Raw genomic sequence first — 21,421 nt, forward strand, 5'->3', positions numbered from 1 at the left:
GGAAAATAAGCAAGGGAAAAGGGTAAAAAAATATATTTCCTCATTACAATATTTATGTTTTAGATTCTACTTCACTTGTTAATATAGCATTATTGTTGCTAAACAATTACATCTCCTGAGTGAACTGGTCCTTTAAGGGTAAAATTTGCTCAGGCTAACAGGTGAGAGGAGTTCATTGTATTCAAAGATGCTGCAGAAAAAAACTTTCAAATGGGCCAGGCTCTCTCACACACCAAAATGGGTAGTTGATTTCTGCTGCTGCATTATGATTACACAATTTTTCTATAGCCATTGCCACAATATTGAAAAGTTTAGTATAGGTGGTAGTTTTTAAAGGCAAAAGCAGCTATTTTCAATGACAAAATCAAGCTAAATGAGCTATTTGTAAATAATTTAATACACTTCAGCAGGTAACATGAATCATTCAGAGCACATTAAAGGGGCATTATTTTACAGTACAATGTCCCTTTATTTATCAGGATAGCTTATGTATATTTCTGATAATCTTCAATTCACTTACTACATTTGTAGTGCATTTTTACACCATGGTGCCACATTATCAAGCTCCGAATGGAACGTGATGCCCCTGTTTCCGCGCGAGCCTTCAGGATCGTCGGAAACATAAGTTATGAAGCAGCGGTCTAAAGACCACTGCTCCATAACTTGTCTGCCTGCTCTGAGGCCGTGGACATCAATCCGCCCGATCCTGTACGATCGGGCTGATTGACACGCCCTGCTAGCGGCCGATTGGCCGCAAATCTGCAGGGGGCGGCTTTGCACAAGCAGTTCACAAGAACTGCTTGTGCAATGATAAATACCGACAGCGTATGCTGTCTGCATTTATCGATGTGCGGCGGACATGGTACTCTACATTGTATCAAGTCCACTCACACATTAATAAATTGGCCCCATATCAAGTCTATTCCAAACATCATTTCCGCAAATGACACCTGCTGTCAACTATATCTGAAATCATAATGCCTTGCTTTGTAAATCATATTTTTTATGAAACAAAATCCTTTAAATCCCTTAATATACTTGTACAACTCATATTCCTTTTTTCTCTCTCTTCACCTTATTTTATATGTTAAGATTATGTTTTGTTTTTAGACCATACATACGGGTATAGCATTTCTCATTTGAACAGTTTCTAGTTTATTTATTTTTGGGGAATATAGTAATAGTATTTAAAGGGACACTGTACCTAAATTTTTTCTTTTGTATTTCAGATAGAGCATGCAATTTTAAGCAACTTTCTAATTTACTCCTATTATCAATTTTTATTCGTTCTCTTGCTATCATTATTTGAAAAAGAAGGCATCTAAGCTTTTTTTTGGTTTCAGGACTCTGGACAGCACTTTTTTATTGGTGGATGAATTTATCCACCAATCAGCAAGGACAACCCAGGTTGTTCACCAAAAATGGGCCGGCATCTAAACTTATATTCTTGCATTTCAAATAAAGATACCAAGAGAATGAAGAAAATTTGATGATAGGAGTAAATTAGAAAGTTGCTTAAAATTTCATGCTCAATCTGAATCACGAAAGAAAATGTTTGGGTACAGTGTCCCTTTAATATGAGGTTGGGCTAGTAATAAAAGTAATATTTATTGTTAAATAAAAATTAAAAACTATCCTGATGACATTTCCTGCTATAAAATTGCATTGCTTACCTAACTTTAAATAATCTCTAAAGCAATGTGAAAGAATAATTGTTAATTCAATTCACATACTTTTTTAATTGATGTCAATAACACAGATTTAAAGGAACAATACACTCCCTTTAAAATATATTTGAGATGTCTTTGTCCGACCCCTCCAGAGAAGCTGGAGTGTTTCGATTATATTTGAAATGTAGCTTTACTTTCAACATTCTACCCAGTGATTGCTTAGCCCAAAGCACAGGCTCATATAAATATCTTCCTAACTGAACACTGCAAGGAATGCAAGGAATATGTATTCTACCTGGCTTTTCATACATTGTATCCTTAAACTGCTCTTAATTAGCAAAATCTTAAAAATTGTGCAAAATGATTTAAAAAAACAAAAACTTCTCATTTCATCTCCCTCTAAATTTAAATCCTGTATAATAATTATATGTGTACTAGATTACTTACATTCTTTTTTCATTCATATTTTTTTTAAAGTACAATTATTAAGAATAACTGTTTCCCCAGCAGTAAGTTACACTTTTCATTAGCTGCATCTTTATTTGGTTGTTTTTTTGTGTCCTAAGATGCAAATAATAGTCTATATTTATTTAAAACAACAATTATTACCTTTCTAATTACAGTCTTGTACTATCTTTCTGATGGTAATAAGTATTACAAATGATATAAAACTACCTTTAGTTACATGTATAAGCTGTATAATGACATGGAAATAAATGACATAATATATTGTTGTTTACACTCGTGCCATTGCCTCCCTAAATGGTCTCATGTTACAGATGCATATATACTACTATTCCACAATCCAAACCTTTTCCGGTCCCAAGCAGTTTGGATAAAAGGTTCTGTACCTGTATACAATTTTGTCTTTACTAGCTATTTGCCACGGAGCAAACATCATCATCATTTGAATTTACAATGCATATTGGATAGCACAAAAAAATGACAATTCAAAGAAAATTTTCTGGTTTTAATCCACCTTCTATGTCTAAGTTGTTAATGTCCATCTTGTATATCATGAACTTTTAACCTAATATTTTTTTATATATCCATTATCCATAGCTTATAAATATACCATAAATATGCTTAAAGGAATGCTTAAAGGAATAATCTAGTCAAAATTAAACTTCTGTGATTCAGATAGTGCAACTTTCTAAGTTATTCCTGTTATCAATTTTTCTTCGTTCTCTTGGTATCTTTATTTGAAGCTTAGGAGCTGCGCCATTTTTGGTTCAGAACCTGGGTAGCACTTGCTGATTGGTGGCTACATTTAGACACCAATCAGAAAGCGCTTCCCCCGATTCTGAACCAAAAATGGGCCGGCTCATATGCTTACATTCTTGCTTTTTCAAATAAAGACACCAAGAGAATGAAAAAAAATGATAATATGAGTAAATTAGAAAGTTACTTCAAATTGCATGCTCTATCTGAATCAGGAAAGTTTAAGTTTGACTAGACTATCCCTTTAAGGAACACAGTACTCTTAAATTATTTTTCTTAATCTCAAGTTTTTTTGTTTTTCTCACGTTTGTTCATTTATGCAAAACTTTTAGAACTGGAAAAAATGACAACTTGCTCAGAATTGTAAGAAACATGTTTTGACATCTCATTATCTTTCTTACATACGAGGTAAAAAAAAAAAAAAAGCAGAGCAACAATATTTACAACCTTTCTCTGTTTAAAAGGTCATTACACCCACTCTCTTTAAAAGCAAATTGTGTAACCTAGGTTGCAATGCTGCAAACTGCCTAAAGCTCATATTTGATTTGCAGCATTTTGAAGAAAACCTAAGTTACACAATGTTTGGCTTTTTTAGGGAGCCTGTGTAAAGCACAATTTTTACACAAAAGCCAGATGTGTTTAATGTACTTTGAATGGGGCATGAAATGCAACATTTTCATTTATGTATATTAAATGTACATTTTTATATTTTTTTAGAAAAGGGTTTTGTACATATTTTGTAAATTTATACTGAAGCCAGCAGGATATGAAGTTTGAGGCACAACTAATATTGCACATGCTCACTAGCTCACAGGGAATATTCTTACATCATGTATCGGTACATAAAAACAGTCTCCACAAGAATAAAAACATTATATATATATATATAGTAAAATATCTTCAATAAGAAACAACATAGAAAGTTTACCTTTTGTATTCTAAAACAAATAAAGGACAGCAAATTCTTTTTCTACAATTTGAGATGCATTGTTTAACTGATGTTTGGGAATATCTCAGTTTTCTTAGTTATATGTTAAAGGGACATGTTACTCACATTCTAAATCACCTGAAATTGATGCAGCATAGCTGTAAGAAGCTGCCTATTAACTATCACATGATCATCTCTATTTAAAACAGGAGGATATTTTAACTCAAAATGTCCTCAGCTCACCAGAGTGTTTGTGAGTAGGTATCTCTTTGTTACTATTTCTGTTGTCATCAGCATGGTGAAAAAAAAAACAATAAAAAAAGTTCCAATATACTTCCATTATCAAAATGTGCACATTCATTTTCTATGCACACTTTCTGAGACTCCAGCTACTGAGTATGTGCAAAATTGCACAGTATAACCATTTTGTGATTAGTTGGTGGCTGTCACATGATACATGGGGAGGAAAATTTGGATTAACTTTTAAATTTGCCATAAAAAATTCCACTGCTCAATTTAGATTTATAATTTGCTACATATTTTTTTTTTTTTTTTAAGTATTTTTATTGAGGATTAAGATAAACATACAGAAAGTCTGACATGTAATATTGCAACAAAAAAACAACAGGTGATATATTCCATGTCAACGGGAAGGCATATGAGCGAATAATTGTATACATAGACAGAAAAATAAAATACAGTAACTCAGCCAATATATCAAAACTATTATAGAATAGTAAAATAAATCATAAAATTATCCAATACTAATCCTCAAGTTTCTACCCCCTGTGAAACAAGTGGAGCCACTTTTGGGCTTCCAATACAGCTATTATATGAAAAAAAGAAATTTACAGGAGGGAGGTATTAATATCAGGTCTCCTATAGACCTGTTACAGACTATTATAACATAGTTATCAATTCTATGCCTTATACTTCAAATATTTAGATCACTTTTGGACCGTCAAATCATAATTTAAACACAGCTTATATATTCAGCTTATATAAAAAGTATTAATGATCAGCTATAGAGGACTAAGATACTGTAAACCAACTATAAGGAAGGGCCAGTTATACTATATCATACCCACATATGTGGAAGAGACTTTAAATGTAATAAGGTTAGAGATATAGAGCTGCATAACTGATGTAAAGAAATAACGATTGTTCTTAGAGAACTAAGCCAGAAAGCTCCATGCATATTTGCTAGCACCCCACAAGGGCTGCGTGGGCATAATTACTGGGGCTTATAGGAGGAGGGGGCAAATATAAAGTAAAACTTCTGCACTAACTATGATGTTACAATATACCCCTGACATTTAATAGTGGATATCTTTAGTCTATGCCTACTGTGGAGCCCAGATCTGAAGCCCAAACATACATATAACCAAGAAAATACATGAGACCAGTCAAATATGTGAAGGTAGATAAAAAAAAAAACATTCTGAACATCATGTAAGCGAATAGGAGCAGACTAAACATGCTACAAATAACAAAGAACTAAAACTTTTAAACTGCAATATCGTCCGGTTTATGATTCATTACTTTTTTTTATAGGATATTTAGGGAAGTCCCCAGCAAATATCAGCTTAGCTGAGCAATGGAGTCCGGCATTACCCAGCACTTAGTCGAAATTTTAACCGACCCCAGCCGGTTCTTGAACGCTGGGGCAGCGGTAAGTCTCCAACCATAAGCGAAGGCCAAACAAAATAGGCCATAGCTCTCCCACGGCAATCTCCGGTGACCAGACATAGCAATGGAGCATACCTGGCACAGTCTCCCCAATTGCTCCCGGCCTCCAGCTCCAATACCTCTGCATTGCCAGACTTCGCAGCCGCAATGTCATGTCCTGAGTGAGATCCCATTCCAGACAGGCTGCTTCACCCGCCACGATCGGCCGTCTCACAGCGGGCACCGACAACACCTTCTCTGATAGGGGGGCCAGATTCCAAGGCCCCATCATAGCGTGATACATAGTTAGCCGGCAAGCTTCTCCAAAGATATCTGGCTCTTGACAGTTATAGTCGTCTGGGGTGGCACTTAGCAATAACAGACGCTCCTTATTAAGTGTACCTCTCTGAAGTGTCTCCTGCACCGTCATCTCCTGTTGCAGATGCGCCATATGCCGGGCCATGGTGCCATGCTCTGGGCTATCAGACAGTCTCTCCAAGTCTATAGGTTACCCCACTTCATTTGTAAGTGGTGATTGGGATAATGGAACCTTTTTAAATCCCGGGGGGAGAACTTCCACTAGATCAGGCATTCTTTTTGTAGCGGTCTCCTCCATAGATAGACGCAATTCTCTGGTGACTTCCTCCTCAACACGAGAGAAAAGAGCACTTAGCAACTCTATTATTCTGAAGCTGAGTTGATCTTCCATAATAAAATCTTGTAGGTGAACTTACTGCAGCACAACTGGCTGGATATACTGATAAATCAGAACAATGGGGGGGTAGAGAAAGGAACAGGCCGCTCTCAGACCTCTGCTGCGTACCTTCTCTATTTTAGGCTGCTTATTCTTAATAGTATACAAAAATCATATAGATCTGCTGCAAAAATATAGGTTGTTTCAGTTCTTTTAAAAAAGACAAGATCCAGCAGCTTCCGGAGAGACAAACAGCAGTTTTATCAGCTCCCATAGTTAGACAGACTGTAACAAGCAGCCATCTTGGTCGATGGTCAGACACGCCCCCCCTTGCTACATATTTTTATTCTGTATTTGTCAATTATTTTGTTTTACTGCAATTTAGTGGTCCTTTAAATGTAAATAATTTTGTAAGTCGTATTTTGGGTTTCATATCCCTTTAAGATTTTAGTAAATGACTTTGGAAATAGCCAGGTGAGCAGATTTGCTACTCTGATCCTCTTACTAAATTGTTATTGAAGGTATACAAATCTGAAAGAAGGGGCCATACAGGCTTTTTGGGTTGTAATAAAAACTAGAGGGGCCCCATTGCACCAGACTACCATAATTGAAATAAAAGCACATTTTGTCTATTTGGCTATTTAGGCAAAATCTAAATAAAAAAGGAATTGAACGTTATAAAATAAAATGTATTAGGGGTCTATAAACATAAACAGATTTGTTTATTATGTGTCGCTACGCTAGATGGCAGCACTATTTCCTGTCATGTAGTGCTTCTGGCATGTGCACACTATCTATCTAGATATGTCTTTAACAAAGAATAACAAGAGAGGGAAGCACATTTTAAAATAGACGTAAATTGGAAACTTTTTTAAAATTGTATTCTTTATCAGAATCATGAATTGGGTTTTCTTGTCCCTTTAAACATTTGGTGCATTTCAAGACCACCACCGTTTGAAAGAGCAGGCAAATCTCTTTCAAATTAGTGTTCTTGATCATCTTATTTCTGCTAAGGTAGCTGGGATAAAGGGGTTGCAATACCCTCCCTCTTCCAGCACCCTTGAAGCTACTGTGACTCCACCCTTTGGTGACATCACTTGGACTCCCACTGAAGCCTTAGCAGTGTCTGGATTGGATGAGACTCTTAAGCGCTTGTGCTTAATTACCCAATAAGGAAAGATAGTCTTACTATGTAGTTGGATTCAATGAGATCTATTTATTTTTAGAATTATAAATACATACAATAAAATTTAAAACAATAGAAATTGATTCTTAAAACAAATCTAACTGGTTGGCCAACCATACAGTGTGAATAAAATGATATAATATGTTTTCCAATCCCTGTTACTTAGTGTGTTATACAAACATATCTGTATATTTGAATTTTTGAATTTTGGTTTAATTGCAGATATTTTTTATGGATTTGATATAGTGGACTTGTGAAGAAGTATGGTATCCACAAAGAATATTCGCAATATTAATTCTTAATTACCATATTTACCATATTCGTTTGTTTAAAGCTGAACATACATAATTAAAATAGCGTCAATGGTATCAACAATATAATTAAAATAGCGTCAATGGTATCAACAATAGTAACAAATAATAAAAGTGAAACAAAAATAAAGTGATACAGTAAAAATCGTATAAGTTATGAAAGATAAAGTCTTTCTGCCGTGATCGTTAGAGTAATTGTTAATTGCTTTTTGTTAAAAGCGCTGTTGTTAAGTCCTCCGTGGGGATAGTATGTGCGGGCGTGCTGCAACACGTTTTTATCTAATTGCTATATATATTGCGATTATAAGTCACTGTTAAGTAGTTTTGGTTATCTGTCCTTCACATTAACTTCCTTAGTTGGTGTAGGTATAATAAATCTTACCCGTTGTTTCTTTTGGGATACTTTGTTTCTGGTCTAGTTTCTTTTTGTACCCAATTCAATCTTTACTGTGATGAATGTGGATCGGAAGCCGGGATAGCCGCTGCCGGTGTTGTAGTGGTTTCAGTATGTCGAGTTGGTTTGTCTCTGCGATTACACACACTTGAAGAAGTAGATGCTGGGGTATTGTGGTAGTGTGCTTTAACCGTTAATCCTTTTGTCAGATGGCTGGGCTTTTTGCCTGGTTCAGGTTTTCAAAACCTCTTGAATTGTTGCGAATGTGTTCTGTTTAGATCCGTACTCTATTTGTTTCAGAGTATCCGATCTGCAGGTGTCCACAGGTTTCTTTAGGCCCAATTATTAGGTAAGGTATTTCAGTTGTTCTTGGCGGTCCTTTAAAAGGAGGACTAGGTGCTTTGTAGGTTGTTCTTGAACGCTTCAGAATATCTTTCAAGCGTATTTGTTGGTCCGTGGTTTGATGTAGTCTTGGCGGTCCACTTCGAAAGTGGACTATGAAAATGTTCAGTGTAGCAAGGAGTAGGCAACGCGTTTCAGCTGATTAATACAGCCTTTATCAAGCATATCCTTGCAGTTGTAAACAGTGGGTTTTTGTATTCTGTGATTTGATTCTATTGGATCCCCTAGGTAGTTGTATCTTTACAATCTGGTGATCCTATTGGTTGTTGTGTCGGTGCTTTTGATTGGTCATTCCTTAGCATGTGACCTATTAATGGTTCAGTTTATCACGGTGATGGGGGAATTTTCACTTATTTGTATCAGATTACCAAGTAAATGCATAAAACGTTATGAAAACTTGTTCCAGTAGTAAACACAAATACGAATGTATTGTTATAATAAAAACATAAATAACTTTTTGTACGTCAGAGAATCTGTCCTTACAGGGTTTGTGAGTCAGTATAAGGTTTTTGGTATATGCCAATTTGAATATTTATTATGTTCTATTTAGTCCTTTAGTGCAAGAATTCATATTTTATGGTTGGTTCAATTCTAGGGTTGGTAAATTAGAGGTTTAGTCATTTGTTTTGATGATGCAATTTAATATAACAGTGGAATGGGAAATTTCAATTTTGCGTGTTCTTGTTTGATCTTTAGTAATCGTTTGTTAAAAAGCAGTTTTTTTATTAATAATCGTTATTTCCATTATTATTGCTTTGGTGCAAGTATATGAAACATGCATTATTGGTTCTGGAATTTTTATTCCTATTTTTGTAATTTATTTATTTTTAGTGTTCGTTCTTTTATAATCTTTTGTTGAAGAGCAGGTTAATCTTTTGGTATTCATCATTTCAATTGTATTGGTTCAAGGATATAAAACATCCATTATTAATAGTTGTGTATCAATCTGTTGGGTTTCTCTTCTGAATTTGGAGTGTTTGTTCTCTTTTAGCCTTTGTTGAAAGAGGGTATCATAAAACGATTTCTTAAAATTTGGTGAAATTTTGAATTGTTTATGAAGTGTTGTTATCAGATGCATTATTATTGGTTCTGGAATTTTTATTCCTATTTTTGTAATTTATTTATTTTTAGTGTTCGTTCTTTTATAATCTTTTGTTGAAGAGCAGGTTAATCTTTTGGTATTCATCATTTCAATTGTGTTGGTTCAAGGATATAGAACATCCATTATTATTAGTTGTGTATCAACCTGTTGGGTTTCTCTTCCGAATTTGGAGTGTTTGTTCTTTTTTAGCCTTTGTTGAAGGAGTGTGTCATAAAACGATTTTTTAAAATTTTTGGTGAAATTTTGAATTGTTTATGAAGTATTGTTATCAGATTGGGTTTTTGGTAAAACATGCATTATTATTGGTTCTGGAATTTTTATTCCTATTTTTGTAATTTATTTATTTTTAGTGTTTGTTCTTTTATAATCTTTTGTTGAAGAGCAGGTTAATCTTTTGGTATTCATCATTTCAATTGTATTGGTTCAAGGATATAGAACATCCATTATTATTAGTTGTGTATCAACCTGTTGGGTTTCTCTTCCGAATTTGGAGTGGTTGTTCTCTTTTAGCCTTTGTTGAAGGATTGTATTATACAACGATTTTTTTAAATTTTTGGTGAAATTTTGAATTGTTTATGAAGTGTTGTTATCAGATTGGGTTTTTGGTGTTGGCATGCAGGATTTTTTGTGGTTCAAGTATTCAAGAAACAGTTTAGACTGAAGTCTATATTCAGACCTTTTGGTCTTAAGGTTTGCATTTCGAAGATCCATTTTGCTTCTTTTTTAAGTAGGTTGTTTGCCTGGTTACCACCTCTTATATTTTGTTTAATTTTTTGTATAGCTGTGTAGTTGAAATATTTTAGATTGCTGTTATTGCAAGTTCTGAAGTGTTTGGGAACTGGCAGGTCTTTATTTCTTTCTAGTTCCGATTTTTCTATTGATAATATGTGTTCCCTTATTCGTTCTTTTATCATCCTTTCCGTTTCACCTATATATTGTTTGTCACATTTTGTGCATGTTATAAGATATATTATGTTTGTGTCTGTACATCTTATAGTCTCTTTTATTTTATATTCCTTGTTTGTGATGCTGGATTTGAATGATTTAGCTTTTTTTGCATGTCTGCATGCTTTGCAGAAACCGCAGGGATAAAATCCCTGTAATGTTTCACCTTGAACTCCTTTTTGGATTTTCGGTTTGTTATGTTTTATGGTTGGAGCTAGTGAACTTTTTAGGTTTTTGGCCTTTTTGTAAATGAATTTTGGGTTTTGTGGTAATTTCTCTCCTAAGTGTGGATCTTGTTGTAGTATTTTCCAGTGTGATTTGATAATTTTTTCTATTTCACCTCTATCCTCACTGTACTCTGTGATGAAAGGGATGAACCATTCTTTAGATTCTTCTATAGTGTTAGTTTTATCTTTGGGTTTATATTTGAGTATGTCCTTTCTGTTGGTTTTTTGTACTTGAAGTCTTTCCACTTCTATTTCTTCCTCTGTGTATCCTCTTTCTATGAATTTCTCTTTAAGTCTCTTTGATTGGATTTCAAAATCTGTGTCTTTTTTACAGTTTCTTTTGAGTCTAAGGAACTGACCCTTTGGTATATTTTGTTTCCACCGCTTGAGGTGACCACTTGTTTCGTGTATGAAGTTGTTTGCATCGACCTCTTTGAAATAGGTTTTTGTGAGAAGCTCGTTATTTTCTATGCTAATTTCTAGGTCTAGATAATGTATTTTCTCTGTACTGTAGTCTGCAGTGAATTTTAGATTAAGTTGATTGTTGTTCATATGTTCTAAGCAGGTATTTAAATCTTGTGTTGTGCCTTTCCAGACAAAGAAGAGATCATCAATAAATCTTTTATACATGATGAAATTATTTTTGAAGGGGCTCTCTTGTAGGAATTGTGTTTCCCATATTCCCATGAACAGATTTGCGTAATTCTCGTTGTTCTTTTAACATAGACTCATATTTAAGAGACTCAACAAACCTATTAATAATGTTAGATAATTTCAAATGGACTGATGAATATATACTAGTGACATGCGATGTTCAGGCACTGTATACCTCCATTAGACACGAAGATGGCCTCCATGCCATCAATAAATATTTAAGAAATGACCCAACTATGTTAAAAGAACAACGAGAATTCATAATAGATTGTATAGAATTTATTCTAACCCATAACTTTTTTATGTACGAAAACACATACTATGAACAGATTTGCGGAACAGCTATGGGCACTAAATTTGCCCCTAGTTACGCAAATCTGTTCATGGGAATATGGGAAACACAATTCCTACAAGAGAGCCCCTTCAAAAATAATTTCATCATGTATAAAAGATTTATTGATGATCTCTTCTTTGTCTGGAAAGGCACAACACAAGATTTAAATACCTGCTTAGAACATATGAACAACAATCAACTTAATCTAAAATTCACTGCAGACTACAGTACAGAGAAAATACATTATCTAGACCTAGAAATTAGCATAGAAAATAACGAGCTTCTCACAAAAACCTATTTCAAAGAGGTCGATGCAAACAACTTCATACACGAAACAAGTGGTCACCTCAAGCGGTGGAAACAAAATATACCAAAGGGTCAGTTCCTTAGACTCAAAAGAAACTGTAAAAAAGACACAGATTTTGAAATCCAATCAAAGAGACTTAAAGAGAAATTCATAGAAAGAGGATACACAGAGGAAGAAATAGAAGTGGAAAGACTTCAAGTACAAAAAACCAACAGAAAGGACATACTCAAATATAAACCCAAAGATAAAACTAACACTATAGAAGAATCTAAAGAATGGTTCATCCCTTTCATCACAGAGTACAGTGAGGATAGAGGTGAAATAGAAAAAATTATCAAATCACACTGGAAAATACTACAACAAGATCCACACTTAGGAGAGAAATTACCACAAAACCCAAAATTCATTTACAAAAAGGCCAAAAACCTAAAAAGTTCACTAGCTCCAACCATAAAACATAACAAACCGAAAATCCAAAAAGGAGTTCAAGGTGAAACATTACAGGGATTTTATCCCTGCGGTTTCTGCAAAGCATGCAGACATGCAAAAAAAGCTAAATCATTCAAATCCAGCATCACAAACAAGGAATATAAAATAAAAGAGACTATAAGATGTACAGACACAAACATAATATATCTTATAACATGCACAAAATGTGACAAACAATATATAGGTGAAACGGAAAGGATGATAAAAGAACGAATAAGGGAACACATATTATCAATAGAAAAATCGGAACTAGAAAGAAATAAAGACCTGCCAGTTCCCAAACACTTCAGAACTTGCAATAACAGCAATCTAAAATATTTCAACTACACAGCTATACAAAAAATTAAACAAAATATAAGAGGTGGTAACCAGGCAAACAACCTACTTAAAAAAGAAGCAAAATGGATCTTCGAAATGCAAACCTTAAGACCAAAAGGTCTGAATATAGACTTCAGTCTAAACTGTTTCTTGAATACTTGAACCACAAAAAATCCTGCATGCCAACACCAAAAACCCAATCTGATAACAACACTTCATAAACAATTCAAAATTTCACCAAAAATTTAAAAAAATCGTTTTATAATACAATCCTTCAACAAAGGCTAAAAGAGAACAACCACTCCAAATTCGGAAGAGAAACCCAACAGGTTGATACACAACTAATAATAATGGATGTTCTATATCCTTGAACCAATACAATTGAAATGATGAATACCAAAAGATTAACCTGCTCTTCAACAAAAGATTATAAAAGAACAAACACTAAAAATAAATAAATTACAAAAATAGGAATAAAAATTCCAGAACCAATAATAATGCATGTTTTACCAAAAACCCAATCTGATAACAATACTTCATAAACAATTCAAAATTTCACCAAAAATTTTAAAAAATCGTTTTATGACACACTCCTTCAACAAAGGCTAAAAAAGAACAAACACTCCAAATTCGGAAGAGAAACCCAACAGGTTGATACACAACTAATAATAATGGATGTTCTATATCCTTGAACCAACACAATTGAAATGATGAATACCAAAAGATTAACCTGCTCTTCAACAAAAGATTATAAAAGAACGAACACTAAAAATAAATAAATTACAAAAATAGGAATAAATATTCCAGAACCAATAATAATGCATCTGATAACAACACTTCATAAACAATTCAAAATTTCACCAAATTTTAAGAAATCGTTTTATGATACCCTCTTTCAACAAAGGCTAAAAGAGAACAAACACTCCAAATTCGGAAGAGAAACCCAACAGATTGATACACAACTATTAATAATGGATGTTTTATATCCTTGAACCAATACAATTGAAATGATGAATACCAAAAGATTAACCTGCTCTTCAACAAAAGATTATAAAAGAACGAACACTAAAAATAAATAAATTACAAAAATAGGAATAAAAATTCCAGAACCAATAATGCATGTTTCATATACTTGCACCAAAGCAATAATAATGGAAATAACGATTATTAATAAAAAAACTGCTTTTTAACAAACGATTACTAAAGATCAAACAAGAACACGCAAAATTGAAATTTCCCATTCCACTGTTATATTAAATTGCATCATCAAAACAAATGACTAAACCTCTAATTTACCAACCCTAGAATTGAACCAACCATAAAATATGAATTCTTGCACTAAAGGACTAAATAGAACATAATAAATATTCAAATTGGCATATACCAAAAACCTTATACTGACTCACAAACCCTGTAAGGACAGATTCTCTGACGTACAAAAAGTTATTTATGTTTTTATTATAACAATACATTCGTATTTGTGTTTACTACTGGAACAAGTTTTCATAACGTTTTATGCATTTACTTGGTAATCTGATACAAATAAGTGAAAATTCCCCCATCACCGTGATAAACTGAACCATTAATAGGTCACATGCTAAGGAATGACCAATCAAAAGCACCGACACAACAACCAATAGGATCACCAGATTGTAAAGATACAACTACCTAGGGGATCCAATAGAATCAAATCACAGAATACAAAAACCCACTGTTTACAACTGCAAGGATATGCTTGATAAAGGCTGTATTAATCAGCTGAAACGCGTTGCCTACTCCTTACTACACTGAACATTTTCATAGTCCACTTTCGAAGTGGACCGCCAAGACTACATCAAACCACGGACCAACAAATACGCTTGAAAGATATTCTGAAGCGTTCAAGAACAACCTTCAAAGCACCTAGTCCTCCTTTCAAAGGACCGCCAAGAACAACTGAAATACCTTACCTAATAATTGGGCCTAAAGAAACCTGTGGACACCTGCAGATCGGATACTCTGAAACAAATAGAGTACGGATCTAAACAGAACACATTCGCAACAATTCAAGAGGTTTTGAAAACCTGAACCAGGCAAAAAGCCCAGCCATCTGACAAAAGGATTAACGGTTAAAGCACACTACCACAATACCCCAGCATCTACTTCTTCAAGTGTGTGTAATCGCAGAGACAAACCAACTCGACATACTGAAACCACTACAACACCGGCAGCGGCTATCCCGGCTTCCGATCCACATTCATCACAGTAAAGATTGAATTGGGTACAAAAAGAAACTAGACCAGAAACAAAGTATCCCAAAAGAAACAACGGGTAAGATTTATTATACCTACACCAACTAAGGAAGTTAATGTGAAGGACAGATAACCAAAACTACTTAACAGTGACTTATAATCGCAATATATATAGCAATTAGATAAAAACGTGTTGCAGCACGCCCGCACATACTATCCCCACGGAGGACTTAACAACAGCGCTTTTAACAAAAAGCAATTAACAATTACTCTAACGATCACGGCAGAAAGACTTTATCTTTCATAACTTATACGATTTTTACTGTATCACTTTATTTTTGTTTCACTTTTATTATTTGTTACTATTGTTGATACCATTGACGCTATTTTAATTATATTGTTGATACCATTGACGCTATTTTAATTATGTATGTTCAGCTTTAAACAAACGAATATGGTAAATATGGTAATTAAGAATTAATATTGCGAATATTCTTTGTGGATACCATACTTCTTCACAAGTCCACTATATCAAATCCATAAAAAATATCTGCAATTAAACCAAAATTCAAAAATTCAAATATACAGATATGTTTGTATAACACACTAAGTAACAGGGATTGGAAAACATATTATATCATTTTATTCACACTGTATGGTTGGCCAACCAGTTAGATTTGTTTTAAGAATCAATTTCTATTGTTTTAAATTTTATTGTATGTATTTATAATTCTAAAAATAAATAGATCTCATTGAATCCAACTACATAGTAAGACTATCTTTCCTTATTGGGTAATTAAGCACAAGCGCTTAAGAGTCTCATCCAATCCAGATTTTACCCCCACTTTGAAGTTTGTGAGATTACTTCTTCGAGACTCCCTAGCTTTTACCCCCACAGCGCATAGTTTATTAACCCAACACACCAATAAGCCTTAGCAGTGTCACCCACTAGGACAGAGTTGTCTGCCTATAGTTCTTATGTGCTGTCAAAAACGATGTAACTGAAAATAGCTTTGGTTTAGCAATCCCCCTTCAGACTACCATACACATGACGATAACGGTTCTTCAGCTAAATGTTTATAATAATGGATACTTGTATAGTGCACAACCCCGTACTTAACCGACTTGCGGCGCTAATAACAGGTATTATTATTACCCAACGGTACTCATTTTACCGACCTCGGAAGGATGAAAGGACCTCACCGGGATCGAACCTGCCACAGATCTCTACAACAGTGTATTAGCACGATGAGCTATCTGTCCGGCCCCTTTACAATGGAATGTAGCTACTGGGAAATCTGAGATAAAATCAAATCCTTTTTTAAATAGGGATGTTCATTTGATATTTTATAGTCCATTTTTTTTACAGATATGGTGCATTACTTTCAAGTCAATTAGTATGTGCCTAACATGTTAGAGGAATATTATATTCAATAAACATTTCCACATACACAGGATTTGACAACAAACCTCTCTTCGACGGGATGCCCAGCAGGTCTGTTTAATCTTCCAAACCACAGCAGCGACCAGCAACAGGGACAAAAAGCAGCTGGAAAAAGAAAACAAGAAAACTCATCAATACTTGATGAAGATTTTAAAGATAATTCTGATAATAATGCTGCATTGTTAAGAAATCAATATTTTCTTAAAAGTACAAAATGTTCTTTTAATTGGCACTCGCGGTTTATGGATTCAGTCACAGTTTGATGTCTCAATTTTGAATCCTCATTTTCATATTAGATTTAACCATTCACACCCTTTTTACTTTACAAAAAGTCAGCCAGTATTATAAACTCTCCTAAACAGAACACAGTTAGTGATTTGCAGGTCAAACAGATATTATTCCTGATGGTCTCTCCAGCCATGTTCTGCTGACCTTAGATCATAGGTATAATAACCCTCAGGAGCCAAAAGAATTGCATCTTCCAAGAGTGACTTTACCTATGGGTTTAATTGTTATTTAAGGTCAGTTATACAACAATTGTATGCTCTGTCTATGGACATTAACCCAGGGGGAAGGGGGAGCTTCCAAGTTGTACATGGTGGCCCAGAAAGGTCAGGCTGCTGTAGATATCTTAAGGGAGTACAATATAATCTCCCTTAAATGGACAGTCTACTCCAGAATTTGTATTATTTAAAGAGAAAGATAATCCCTTTACTACCCATTCCCCAGTTTTGCATAACCAACACTGTTATATTAATATACGTTGTACCTCTGTAATTACCTTGTATCTAAGCCTCTGCAGACTGCCCCCTTATTTCAGTTCTTTTGACAGACTTTCATTTAAGCCAATCAGTGCCTTCTCGTAAGTAACTCCACGGGCGTCACCAGAGTTATCTATATGGCACACATGAACTAATGCCCTCTATCTGTGAAAAACTGTCAAATGCATTGAGATAAGGGGCAGCCTTCAATGGCTTAGAAATTAGCATATGAGCCTACCTAGGTTTAGCTTTTAACTAAGAATGCCAAGAGAACAACGCAAATTTGATGATAAAAGTGAATTGGAAAGTTGTTTAAAATTGTATCCCCTATCTGAATCATGAAAATTTTATTTTGATTAGACCATCCCTTTAAGCCATAGAAACTTGGAAGACCCATTGTTAGAAAGGCAATTGCCTGCTCTTTCAACCTGTATTTGTGTTAGGAGTGTACAGGAGGATAAGCACAATCTTTAAACAAATAAATATACACACACACAGACACATTGATGGGTCTATCCCATTAAAAAGGCCTAAAGACTGCCAAAGACCCATTGATTTAAAAACCCAGAAGCCCCTCTTTAACCAGACATGTGATCACTATAGTAATAGCAAACCACCCAACATTTATGACTAGGTATTAGGGACTCACAAGGTTAAAGGGGGCGTCGTTGTATCTAAGCATCTTCTGACAGCCCCCTGATCACATGACTTTATATTTATTATCTATTGACTTGCATTTAAGCTAATCAGTGCTGTGTTGTGATGACTCTTAAATAACTCCCTGGGCGTGAGCACAATGTTATCTATTTGGCCCACATGAACTAGCAGTATCCTGTTGTGAAACGCAAATACAAAAGCATGTGATAAGAGGCTCTCTGTTGTTGCTTAGAAGCAGGCAGAAAGTTATAGGTTTAAAGGTTACAAAGTATATTAATCTAACAATGTTTGTTGTGCAAAGCTGGGGAATGGGTAGTAAAGGGGTTATCTATCTTTTTAAACAATTACAATTTTGTTGTAGACTTTCCCTTTAAAGGGACAGTCTACTCAAAAGCTTTCTCTCCTTTAATTTGTTCCCAATGATCGATTTTACATGCTGGAGTGTATAAAATTGTTTACAAATAGCTCCTTAGCCTTTATATTAGCATTTTAAATTGCTGATTTAGCCTATAGTATCCCTACCTATGCTGAGGTTTCTATACCTAGGTATGGGCTATTGAGAAACTATGTACAAAGAGCCAGTAGAAGAAATTACATTCACAGTGGGAGGTGGAAGAGATAAAGCTCTAAAATGTTCATTTTCATTTGTTCTAAGTATTATACACAGACAGAGACAAGAAAGGGAAGCATTTGCGTGATAAGATAATGAGATTGCAAGCTTACACCTATTTTGATGGGCTGTGGTTTCAAAGAGCAAATCCAGCTATTTATTTTCCAAAAAGAAGCATAAATGAGCAATTTCTCATATTTTATACACTGCAGCTGGTATAACATGTTATAGGGAACACATTAAGGGAAAAACAATTTTACAGTGAACTGTCCCTTTAAATATGAGCAGCACCTAAAACTCCAAAACAGCTCAACAGAAGACCTTTTGCTTTTTTTATTAAAAAAATAAATAAAATACTGTGCTTCATCCCACAATCCCTAGACTGACCAAAAAGTAAAAATGCTGCAAATTGCCTACACTGGCTATATGATTTGCAGCATTTGCAAGGTGCAGATTATGCTTTTTTTGGGCCCACTAGAAAGTGTAAGACAAGGATACATTTTAAACAAAAGCAAGAGCTATTTAAAGGGACAGTATACTTGAAAATTGTTAGGGTTTTAAAAAGATAGATAATCCCTTCATTACCCATTACCCAGTTTTTCATAACCAACATGGTTATATTAAAACATGTTTTACCTCTGTGATTACCTTGTATCTAAGCCTCTCCAGACTGCCCCCTTATCTCAGTTCTTTTGACAGATTTGCATTTTAGCCAATCAATACTGACTTATAAATAATTCCAAGGGAGTGAGCACAATGTTATCTAAATGGCACACATGAACTAGCACTAAAAAAACTGTCAAAATGCACTGAGATAAGAGGCAGCCTTCAAGGGCTTATAATTCAGAATATGGGCCTATCTAGGTTTAGCTTTCAACAAAGAATACCAAGAACCAAAGCACATTTGATGATAAAAGTAAATTGGAAAGTTGTTAAAAATTGCATGCCCTATCTGAATCATGAAAGTTTAATTATGGCTAGACTGTCCCTTTAATCTCCTTTAAAAAAAAAAGGCATTCCAGTGACCTACCATTTTGTCTAAATATCTAATTCAAGCAAATGTTAACTTAATATATTTCCTGGCAAAAATATGGGTTTCAATTAGGAAAATTGATCATACAGGGTTCAAAAGCAGTTCAGTTTATTTCTGTGCATTTCTGTGTTTTTACTTTAATTTGGTCAATTAGACGAAAACAACATCATTATCAATTGAGCCTTACAATGACCTTCCCTGTTACAAATAATTATTTACCCCACTAACGCCCAATCTAATAGAAATAGCTGTTTTTTCTGGATACTGATTTATTGTTTTAATAATAAAAAAAATAATTAACCTGTTGTTCTATCTACTATAACCACTCCCCCTGCTCTCTAACCATGTTTCTAAATTATTCTCACATAACAGCACAAAGAAAAAAAATTGAAAACTGTTTGATAGCAAAAAGAAAAAAAAATGTTTAAAGGGACAGACTACACTGCAAACAGACTTACTTATTTATGAAGTCTCCTTAAAGGGACAGTCTAGTCAAAATTAAACTTTCATGATTCAGAATGGGCATGAAATTTTAAACAACTTTCCAATTTACTTTTATCATTAAATTTGCTTTGTTCCCTTGGTGGTATTTTTGAAAAGCTAAACCTAGGTAAGCTCAAACTGATTTCTAAACAGTTGAAAACCGCCTCTTAGCTCAGAGCATTTTGAAAGTTTTTCACAGTTAGACAGTACTAGTTCATGAGTGTCATATAGATAACATTGTGCCCACTCCTGTGGAGTTATTTAGGAGTCTGCACCAATTGGCTAAACTGCATGTCTGTCAAAAGCACTGAGATAAGGGGGCAGTCTGCAGAGGCTTAGATACAAGGTAATCACAGAGGTAAAACATATATTAATATAACTGTGTTGGTTATGCAAAACGGGGGAATGGGTAATAAAGGGATTATCTATCTTTTTAAACCCATAAAAATTCTGGTGCAGACTGTCCCTTTAAAGAAACACTATACCCAAATATTGAAGCACTTGAAAGTGATGCAGCATAACTGTTAAAAAGCTGCCTAGAAAATATCACCTACAAATTTCTTTGTAGAAAAGGAAGATATTTTACTTCAGTAGCAACATCCTAATGTAAAAGGACTTTAAGCAGCCAATCAGTTTGCTAGTCCCAGGACTTGCAAGGGAGTATGCATCTGGCATGTGCAGCAAAAGTCATGTTATTTCCCTACTCAGTTTAAGGAAGTTTACTATGAAATCTTGCAAGATTCAGTGAAATCTCATGAGACCACAGTAAAGTAAAGCATCATCTCAGCACTGCTGATTGTCTATAGTTTTTATTTTTCAGCTTGCAGCTGGACAGTAACTGAAGGATAACTTTTCACAGAGCACAGAAAATATTCTGAGGTAAAATATCTGTATTTTCACATATATATATGTTCAGGTGATATTTTCTTAACAGCTTTTTACAGTTATGCTGCATCACTTTCAAGTGATTTAGCATATGGGGACTTTTGGCCAGTACAGGCATTCGTACACATCTCCACACCGCTTCTGCTTTGGGTGTTTTGTAACTCCAAATCCTGGGACACTTATGTTTGTTCTCAGCAGGGATATACGAAAAAGAAATGACTTTTACTTTTGGGAACATACAGCTGGGACCACAAGCGTGACTGACGCTCACTACGAGGTTACACCAAGGACTCACACGGTGGGAAAACTGACACATTATACACAAGCTGTGTGAATGATTCATTGGGTGATTTCTCTTACTTCTTGTGAGTTATATTTTAATTGTCCATTTCTTATTTTACAATAAATACTACACTTAGTTCTGTGTGTGCGCTCTCCCCTCCTTTCTTTGTATTTCAGCATATGGG

At 34.5% G+C, this 21,421-nt stretch overlaps 1 protein-coding gene across 1 annotated transcript in view; it reads right to left on the minus strand.

Annotated features, from left to right (window-relative positions):
• ATRNL1 (attractin like 1) overlaps positions 1 to 21,421 on the minus strand; it is a 1,671,159-nt gene that overhangs the window by 671,697 nt on the left and 978,041 nt on the right. The window contains exon 26 of the mRNA XM_053692689.1: positions 16,552 to 16,630. Within this exon, the coding sequence (XP_053548664.1) occupies positions 16,552 to 16,630 (79 nt within the window). The remainder of the gene's footprint in view (positions 1 to 16,551; positions 16,631 to 21,421) is intronic.

This window comes from Bombina bombina, chromosome 9 (assembly GCF_027579735.1).
Source record: "Bombina bombina isolate aBomBom1 chromosome 9, aBomBom1.pri, whole genome shotgun sequence".
NCBI classification, from domain to species: domain Eukaryota; kingdom Metazoa; phylum Chordata; class Amphibia; order Anura; family Bombinatoridae; genus Bombina; species Bombina bombina.